Source organism: Physeter macrocephalus, unplaced genomic scaffold (genome assembly GCF_002837175.3).
Source record: "Physeter macrocephalus isolate SW-GA unplaced genomic scaffold, ASM283717v5 random_932, whole genome shotgun sequence".
Taxonomy (NCBI): domain Eukaryota; kingdom Metazoa; phylum Chordata; class Mammalia; order Artiodactyla; family Physeteridae; genus Physeter; species Physeter macrocephalus.
This window is the reverse complement of record NW_021146939.1, coordinates 2,583-12,347: the sequence shown is the minus strand read 5'-3', so window position 1 is coordinate 12,347 and position 9,765 is coordinate 2,583. Positions and strand designations below refer to the sequence as shown.

Sequence of the window (9,765 nt, the reverse complement as noted above, 5' to 3'; positions counted from 1 at the left end):
AAAAAAAAAAAAAAAAAAAAAACAAACACTTGCAATGAATGTGTATGTGATTGAAGCAGATGTGAATCATGTTTTTTAAAAAACCACCTACAGTGGCCAAGTGACTTAGCTGATCATGCATGTTCCCCAGTCCTGAGATTTATACTTTACATAGTTATTTTACTTATTTTGTTAGCTGACTTAGTGCCTGCATACATTTCTAATATTTATTGGGCATAATTATAAAGGATAATTATTGAATCCAGGGATTGCATATTGAATTTGAGTCATTCATGCATTTGAATCATTCTAATTATTTTCTTTCCTGAAGTGTTCAATGTAAAAAACTATAAAAAATAAACATTTTAAAATACTTGTATTTTTAACACCATTAATTTATTGGTTCATCTTATGCTGTGGGACTCTAGTTTTCCTTCTCTGATTATATCAACAAACATTTATTGAACATTTAACTCAGTGGCTACAAAGATGAATAAGGTGCTGGCTCCACATCCAAGGAACTCAGTTGAGGGGGCAAAAGAAATGGAAGCATTTGTTAATTTTAATAAATCCTGGAGTTCCTACCATATACTACATACTATTTTGGAGGCAAGAGGGTGAACAAAAAAGACACACCCCTTCCTTTATGCACTTAAATTCTAGAGGGAATAAACATAATAAAAATACATAGGGGGGCTTCCCTGGTGGCGCAGTGGTTGAGAATCTGCCTGCCAATGCAGGGGACACGGGTTCGAGCCCTGGTCTGGGAAGATCCCACATGCCACAGAGCAACTGGGCCCATGAGCCACAATTACTGAGCCTGTGCGTCTGGAGCCTGTGCTCCACAACAAGAGAGGCCGCGATAGTGAGGCCCGTGCACCGCGATGAAGAGTGGCCCCCGCTTGCCACAACTAGAGAAAGCCCTCGCACAGAAACGAAGACCCAACACAGCCATAAATTGATTAATTAATTAATTTTAAAAAAAACTTGAAAAAAAATACATAGGGGGACTTCCCTGGCGGTCCAGTGGTTAAGACTCCACACTTCCACTGCAGAGGGCGTGGGTTCAGTCCCTGGTGGGGTAACTAAGATCCCACATGTCTGTGGCACGGCTAAAAAAAAAAAATACATAGGATGTTTGGAAGGACAAAGTGGAGCAAGGGACTAGAGCAGAGTGTTGCAGGTGTGTTCTAAAAGGGTTTCAGGGAGTCAGTCTCTCCAGGGCTGTTTTCTCATCTGTAAAATGAGGACTGTAATTGTACCTATCTTAGGGTTGTGATGATCAAATGAGGTAAAACATGTAGGTGAGGGAGTAAGGAGGATAAGGTTCTAGGTAAAGGGCATGGCAGGTGCAAAGGCCCTGAGGCAAGGGTGGACTTGGGGTGGGTGAAGAATTGAAGGGCCATGTGACCAGATCTGTGAAGGAGAAGCATGGTAATGGAGAGCCCAGAGTGCTTTATGGGCAAGCTAAGGACTTTGGATTCTATTCTGAGATGGGAAATGTCAGGAATGTTCTTGAGAAGAGTTACATCAACTTGTTCTAAGAGGATCACTCTGGCTCCTTTGTTAAGGCTAGACAGTCCAGAGAGGGAAGCAGGTCAGGTGGGCTGGATCTGTGACATACTTGCAGGTAGAGCCAGCAGGATAATACAGGTGTGCTAAACTGGGGTACAATAGATACATTCCTGGGCATCAAGGAAGTCTTCCTGGAGGACAAGATGAAGTCTTGAAGGCTACAGAAAAGTGAGCCAAGTGAGCTGAGCAAAAGTGGGAGGTGAGAGGCCACATGGGCCTCTTATCTGGTTTCATGTTCCCAGAGGGGGAGGCAAAGCAAGGGAGGGCAAAGGCCAGCTGCCTGTAAGTGGCCCAGACTGAGCCAGCACTGTTAGGGCTTTTACATGTTTTATCTCATTGGATCCACAACAAAAACAAAATAGGTACAATTACTGTCATCATTTTACAGATGAGAAGGTAGATTTGGAGATATTGATTTGACCAGGGTCACAGAACCAAGTAATGGATGGTGCTGGGTCCCCAACCCAGGACTCCTGAGGAGCCCCCTGAACACCCTGAACATCCACACGTCTTCCACAAACACACATAACCCCCACCCACCCCAGTGCTGGGGAATGGGGTGGAAGGCGGAAGGAAGGCACGTTTTTCTCTGCAAATGGTCCCTACCTGATCTGGTATCCGACAGAAAGAGATGGATTTGCGCCGGCGCTGGGGAAAAAACCTTGGGCAGAGAGAAAGATAGTGCACTGAAATCAAGGCCAGCTTCACGGGCTGGCGGCAGGGCCCGGCAGGGCCCGACACTTAAGAGGGGCCCCGGGGCTTGGTTTAATGCTCTGATGTCGACTTTTGAAAATTCACAGTCTTTTTTTAATAAGGGGCGCCACGTTTTCATTTTTCACTGGGCCACGCAAATTATGTAGCGAGTCCTGACTACCCCTGATCCCGTGTACGCTGGACTTTAGGTGCAATTGAAGGGATTTTCGAGGGTGATATCCAAAAGCCTGTGCTGGGGGGTGGAGGGGACGCTGCAGGAGCGCAGGGCGAGGCTGTGGAAGGCGCCACACGCCACCTGATCGGGTCTTCGCGGTAGGTACCGTGATCTGGGGGTTCCATAGGTGACCCCTTTAGGCCTGGAGGCGACCAGCCTACCCGAAAGGGCAGAGCAAGGGTGGGAGGCCTTGACCTGTGGGAGAGGTGGGCTCACAGCAACAGCGGGCGCGCGGGGCCCGGGCGCCGGAACAGCCGGCGCGTGATGCGCAGGAGCGGCGGGCGCGCGGCCCCGGGAGCGGGGAAAGGGAACGCGCGCGCCCGGGGCGGGGCTCGCCGCCCGGCTCCTCCTCCACGCCGGGCCAGGCGGCCGCGGCCTTTCCCGGAAGCTCGTAGGTCTCCGGAAGAGGAGCAGCAGGAGGGAGAAGCGTGGGGGCCGGGCGGCCTCAAGCGTGCAGCGGCGCCGCAGCCCGCATGGAGCCCAACGTGCGCTTCTGGATCACCGAATGCCAAGTACGGCCCGGGCCTGGCGCGTCTGGGGACGGGGAGGGCGTGGGCCGCGCGGCGTGGAGTCGCCGCTGGCCGCGGTGACCTTGGGCAGGCCACGTGGTCGCAGCACCCGCCTTCCCATCTCAGACCCCGGCAGGGGACGAAGGAAACCCAAGCTTGCCGGATGCCGACGGCCATGGCTGTTACCGTGCGTGGCCTCTGCCCCAGGCCTCGCTAGCGAGGGTCGCACAGTATCCCCCTGCAGATCGCACGAAATGAGGAGTCACTCCCCACCACTCAGGGGTTGCCTTCCGCTGCCTAAGCAGTTGCTGAGCATCAGGTTGGAGAAGAACAGGTCCTCCCAGGAGGCCCCAGCTTCCCCGAGTCTGTAGGCTCAGCCACCGGACAGTGAGACTCGGGGCTGCGGGAAGCCGCCCTGGCCGGAGAGTAACCTGGGCCCTATCTCAGAGTGGGGCTGGGCGGCGCTGTCCAGTAGAAATAGGATGGGAGACGCATAGGTAATTCCAAATTTTCTAGTAGCCACATTAAAAAACGTGGCTTCTAAAATTTAAATTTTAATAATGTATTGCATTTAGCCCACAGATATAAATATTAACATTTCAACGTGTAGTCGATATAGAAAATTATGAATGAGATATTTTACCTCCTTTTCTGTAGGAAGTCTTCGAAATCCCGTGTATGTTTTTACACATACAGCACATCTCAATTTGGCCTGGCCACATGTGGCTAATTGGACAGCACAGTTCTAGAGTGTTCTCTTTCAGCCTTTACCTAAAGTAGAGCCTAGCCTGGTTCTCTTAGGTGGGGATGTTGAGGAAGGACAGGGTACTCAAGGTGTCCTGGCAGAGCCAGGCCTCAAAGCTGAAACCACTGCAAAATTTGGGGACTTTTGGGAGCAAACCATGCCTGCTTTCTCCATTTGTGAACTGCCTTTATTGAGCCTTCACCGGGGTGTCTGGTTCTTTATGACTAGAGTTATGCCTTATAACCACCACAGGAGGGTGAAGAAACAGATTCTGAGACCTTTCTAGGTAGTGCTTCAAGGTCATATGTGGGGTGTCAACATAGGCCCATTTGACCCCAAAGTCTGGGCTTTTAACCCTCAAGAGCACTTTGATATTGGAGTGGTTAAGAGCACAGGCCATTGAGTCATTTCCTGGTTGGGTTTCCTTGAATCCATTCGTGAGTCCTTGGAAGCCTCAGTTTCCTCACCTGTAAGATGGAGATGTTGTGAGGATTCCAGGAGATGCTGCAAGAGGAAAGCCCTATTAGGTTCTCAAAAATAATGTTAACTGCTATTATTACCGTGTATCTTGGTTTTTCTGCTGCCATTAACCTCTCTGGTGCTCTTGCCCCTCTCAAGTCTTTTATTCAGAGATTTCTTCAGTGGACAGAATTATTGGATCCTACAAATTTGGTTGTTTCAATTGTAAGTATTTTCTTGTTTTCAGAGATAGTGAATTTCACATTTTATTCTGAAACTTGAAGACTGCGTGTCCCTATTGAAAGCAGCTGAGATAACAGAATCCATATATATTATCATGTTTTTATTCCTTGCGAATGAGCTTGTTGGATTGGAAGGGTGGTACATAAAAGCAGACATCTATTTAACAGGTAGTAACAAAGGAGATCCAAACAAACCTCCCTGATGGAGGACAGACTGGCAAAGCTAGTTGCAGACCTTGACCTAGGGTTCTAAGGGCAAGGTATAGCAAGGAATTGGGGGAGTTTGTTTAGAGAAGGCAGGGAGGAAGGGAGGGCCAGGGAGGAAATGTCAGGAAGAGCGGACCGTAAGCAGAATGGGGGAGGGGGGCCAGGTGGGCCAGGTCACCCAGTTACTAGGGTTTTTTGTTTTTTTTTTCTGCCGCGCTGCACAGCATGTGGGGTCTTAGTTCCCTGACCAGGGATCGAACCCGTGTCCCCTGCAGTGGAAGCGCGGAGTCTTACCCACTGGACTGCCACGGGAGTCCTTCTGGGGCTTTTATTTTAATTCAGGTGAACCAGGCACTTCTTGAAGGTCCTTGTGTGTCATTCAGACGAGTGGGGTTTGTACCTAGCCATGTGGTGAGTAACCAGAAGGGACCAGACTGAGAGCAGTTCTGGGGATGGATGGCTCAGCTGTCCAAGTAAAAGATGAGAGTTTGAACCAGGTGTGGCTGAGGGATGAAGAGGAGGAGACACCCTGTCACCAGCAATGACCCTCGGGGCCAGATCCACAGGGACGCTCCTATCCTTGTGCTCAAATATTCCATATAGTCTTGTTTATAATAGAGAAAAACAAGAAACAAGCTACATGCCCATCAGTAGGGAAATAGAGAAATATAATGTAGTATATTCATGCAGTGGATTACTGATTAGCTGTTAAAAATGATGATCTGATGATCAACCTATGATATGAAGTGGAAACATGATATGTGTGATGTTAAATGGAAAAACATGGTATCCATGATGTTCTGTTAAGAAAGCAAGATGCGTATAGTACAGCATTTATGCAAATTACAACATAAAAAACCAAAACTACATATTTGTTTTATGGATACATGTATTCATGTATGTACAGATATAAACAATGGACTGGAAGTTTATACCTTGAACTCATAATAGTGGTTACCTCTGATAGAATGGAGAGGAAATTGAGACTGGGGGTGATGGATCTTTTGAGGGAAAAAATTAGAAACAAATATAACCGTATGTTCACAGTTGTTAATTCTGGGTGAGGGGATTGTATGTAATCATTTTTTAAATTTCCTTATTTAATTTTTTTTCTCAGATTAAGTAAAAAAGAAGAGAGAAAATAAGACTGAACTGATTAGATGTGGGTATGAGAGAGAGAGAGAAGGGACTTCCACGTTTCTGACCTGTGTAGCCAGGAGGATGGTGACAGTCGGAGAGGAACTGGTGGAGGGGATGGGGCAGGTGGCAGCAGCAGTGGGGTAAGCCGCGGGAGCTGTCTAAGAAGCAGGGTGGAGGGCTTCCCTGGTGGTCCAGTGGTTAAGGAGCTTCCAATGCAGGGGGTACGGGTTCAGTCCCTGGTTGGGGAACTAAGATCCCATGTGCCGCGAGGTGTGGCCAAAAAATAAATAAATAAAAATTTAAAATAAAAAAAAAAAAGAAGCTCGGTGGTCTGAATCTGAATGACACACAGGATTATCTAATGGAAACTCAGGGGGTACAGAGCCTTAGCTACACGTTGCTTTAAAATTAGAATCAGGTGTGAGTGAACATGTGCTTCTGAAATCTGTGGATAAATCCGAACAATGTTGAGATCATTGCTTGACTTCCTTATCTCTGATTATAGGAAAAAATAGAAAAATCAAGGCAGCTATTGTTGACACATGAAGATGCATCCAGAAGTGACTTGGAGGACAAAAGGGTATGGCTCTTGTTCCCAGGTGTGCCTGGCTCAAGGCTGAGCGGGGTTGCCTTTAGGTGATTTTACTTGCATGGTCTGAAATCAGGTGGGATTTTGCCATTGTAAACACTGCCCAGTTGGGTTAGCTTTTTAAATGTAGGTAGGATTCCTTCTTATAAACCAGATTAATATTAGTTACTAGTGTTAGGAACTGGTATTAAGAAGAAAAGGCATAGGGTTCCTCCTGTGCAACAGATATTTGCAGTTGCAATATCTGTTGTGAGGATTCTCTGTAGCTGATTCCTGGAGCCCCATGGCAAATTCCAGAGTTCCGGTGGGCCTCCAGAGTCAGAACCTACTTCCTACTAGAGGCAGTGAGGTTACAGTCCTGCCCAAAGACTTAAACCAAGTGTTTGTTATCTACCTTGCAGTGTACGGGGCTTTCCGGAGGCCACAGACATCAGTCCCTCGAGGCAGCCTGCGGAAAGCTCACGCATTTAACTTGGTTTTTCTGAGAACTTGTTGGGGCCTCTGAGCTCACAGCCTGGCTCTGTTACAAGTGGCTTGGCTAATGGCGTGGTCTGCACACAGTCGACTCTGCTCTGAGCCAGGGGAGGCTGGCTGCATTCAGGGACTCGTCCGAGGGACGAGTTAGGTGTTGGCCTCTCCTAGGTTAGAGACTTGGGGCTTTTTAATGTTTTGGTCATTTTCATGTGGATCTTCTCTTTGCTTCCTGTCAGTTCATTCGTTTGATTCATTTGATTCACTTGTTTTGATTTGTTCAGTCCATGTGGTAGAGAATAGTTTGCCCTCCAGTCTCTGAAAGGTGGAGCAAAGGTGGCACCAGAAATGAGACGGTAGAGGAGATATTCTGGCTGCTAAGCCACCTTTAAAAGCTATTGCTTGGTTTTTCTGTTTTTAGGTACAAGAAGCTTGGAAGAGAAGTCTCGTAAGTTTCAGCCCCATCCTAATTTTTAGCCTAAGATAACAAAACCAAACATCAGACTCACCTTTGTGTTTACCCTTCTGAAGTCAACAGTGCATCCTGACAATAGCAAGCTGATCCCTGGTCCTTTTCGACCTGCAGGTGAGTTGATTCTAATTTTCAGCGTGGTTTGTAACCTTTAGAAAACCTTGCCTCCCTCTAGTCAAGTGTTTGGTTCCCCTGGCAACCAGCCCCCTTCCTTAGGTGCTTTCCCAAGGTCACTGCATTGACATTATCTCAGGTGTGGTTGAAAGGGGCTTGTTATGAAGAATAAGAGACACTCCTTTCACCTTTATCGCCCTTCTCACTTAGACAATTTCAAGGGTTTTAGGCTGTGCGCCAGGAACAGGGATGAGGAGCAAGTATACATGTCTTATTGTAAGTCACAGTGTCACAGATGTATTGGATTCATGTGGAAGGGTGAACAAGGACTTGGAGCAAGGGACCACTTACCTTCAGTGAGCAGGAACCTGGGCAGATCTAACTCTGCTGTGCTGATTTAAAGTTCTGCCACGTGCACAGCTATTATTTTTATTAGGAACAAAAAAGCATGTGTAAAAAATACCCTTTGACGTCCATGCCTTCATTCGGCCTGAGAAGAGGTTTTTGGGTGGGTCGTTTTCCACCCACTCTGCTGTCACTGACCCTCTTGTCTTTTTTGCCAGCTCTCCTGCCTTTCACGGCGCCCATGGTGAGTAAGCTGCCACTCACCGCTCTGAAGCTGGGGGCTTAGGAAGATGTCCCCCCATCTCCTAAGCTCAGTGGCTGGTGTCCTCCAGCTCTGGACCTCTGTCCCGTGACTGCCTGATAGATGGTTAGGACCCTGCACCTCCGACCCTTGTCCACTCCCCACCCCACTCCCCTGTATCCTCCCCGGGCACCAGGGCCTCTTGAGGGTCCACAGTGTCATAAGGTAATCCTTTCTTTGAGCACCTAGCGTGTGCAAAGCGCTATGGAGCAGATTGATGAGTTAAGATGTGCTTCCTGGCACAAGCCCATGTCACTGGCTGTCACCTTCTCTCCGCAAGCCCTCCGCTTCATTCAGGCCCTCCCCTGGAAACCAGAATCGCCCCCAGCGAGGCCGTCCACCTTGGCTCTCTCATGAGGTGCTCTCACCAAGTGACAGCACCCGTCTGCCCCTGCAAGTGCTGCTTCTTAGCTGCCCTGCTCAGTTGCCTGGAGATGGGGACCACTGTGAGGCACCCAGGGGCTCTCAGTGCCCGTGGGTGCCCATCCAACATCACCTGTCCACTGCCCACTGGCCCCCTGCATTGCACCTTCCTCTACTTTCCCTGCTCCCGGAATCTCAGGTCTGCACCTCCCTGGGGAAGTTCTTCGCTCCACAAGCCCTCCCTCCCCCCAGACACTCACAACTCTGCTTTATTTTCTATTTATTTTTTTAATTGGAGTATAATTGATTTACAGTGTTTCAGGTTTACAGCAAAGTGATTCAGTTATACATATATATCTATTCTTTTTCAGATTCTTTTCCATTGTAGGTTATTACAGGATATTGAATCTAGTCCCCTGTGCTACACAGTAGGTCCTTGTTGTTTATCTGTTTATTTTATAATATATATGGTAGTCTGTATCTGCTTCATTTTCTTTACAGGTATTTCTGTCAATGCTGCCAGTAAAAAGTCTAAAGTCCATGATTTTACCTCAGGTAGCAACTCTCTCATAATTATTGAATTTTTTTTTTTTTTTTTTTTTTTTTTTTTGTGGTATGCGGGCCTCCCCCTGCCGCGGCCTCTCCCGTCGCGGAGCACAGGCTCCGGACGCGCAGGCTCAGCGGCCATGGCCCACGGGCCCAGCCGCTCCGCGGCACGTGGGATCCTCCCGGACCGGGGCGCGAACCCGGTTCCCCTGCATCGGCAGGCGGACGCGCAACCGCTGCGCCACCAGGGAAGCCCCTAATTATTGAATTTTTTGTTCTTGAAACCAAAATGTGACATGTTAGCCTCTGTCTTCCTGCAGGTTTCCTTCTACACCTACAGTACAGTCTTCAACATTGTCAATGGAAATGCAAGTTATGTGAGTATTATGAGGCCCAGAGGGTATGCAATTTCATATTGTTTCTTTTGGTGATTTTGTGTGTTTGTTTTAATTACCTTTCCTGGGTAAAACTCTGGTGTTTGCTAAATATGAACTTTTGTTTTTCCCTAGGATCGTCGCCCCCATGAGAGTATATTACTAGGAGCAGGAGTGATTGCTTCTTCCACCTTTTTTGGAGTATGTATTTAAAAAATCTGTCAAATCTTTTTTATTCCTCAGAATCAAAATTGTACATTCTAACTCAATTTAGAAAGTGTGGTTAAGGGCTTCCCTGGTGGCGCAGTGGTTGCGCGTCCGCCTGCCGATGCAGGGGAACCGAGTTCGCGCCCCGGTCCGGGAGGATCCCACGTGCCGCGGAGCGGCTGGGCCCGTGGGCCATGGC

General features: G+C 48.1%; 1 protein-coding gene across 4 annotated transcripts in view; it reads left to right on the top strand.

Moving 5' to 3' along the window:
- The first annotated feature begins 2,826 nt into the window (after nucleotides 1-2,826).
- The window catches only part of SFXN4 (sideroflexin 4), a 9,260-nt gene continuing 2,321 nt past the window's right edge, over nucleotides 2,827-9,765 (top strand). The window contains exons 1-9 of one of the 4 annotated variants that reach the window (XM_028487212.1): nucleotides 2,827-2,994; nucleotides 4,355-4,420; nucleotides 6,290-6,364; nucleotides 7,266-7,292; nucleotides 7,376-7,430; nucleotides 7,994-8,019; nucleotides 8,941-8,994; nucleotides 9,306-9,362; nucleotides 9,495-9,560. In XM_028487212.1, coding sequence (XP_028343013.1) covers nucleotides 2,956-2,994; nucleotides 4,355-4,420; nucleotides 6,290-6,364; nucleotides 7,266-7,292; nucleotides 7,376-7,430; nucleotides 7,994-8,019; nucleotides 8,941-8,994; nucleotides 9,306-9,362; nucleotides 9,495-9,560 — 465 coding nt within the window. In that variant the 5' untranslated portion in view covers nucleotides 2,827-2,955. Of the gene's footprint in view, nucleotides 2,995-3,612; nucleotides 4,421-6,289; nucleotides 6,365-7,265; nucleotides 7,293-7,375; nucleotides 7,431-7,993; nucleotides 8,020-8,940; nucleotides 8,995-9,305; nucleotides 9,363-9,494; nucleotides 9,561-9,765 lie in introns of those variants that run through there. The other 3 variants (XM_028487213.1, XM_028487211.2, XM_028487214.1) reach the window with 3 other exon arrangements.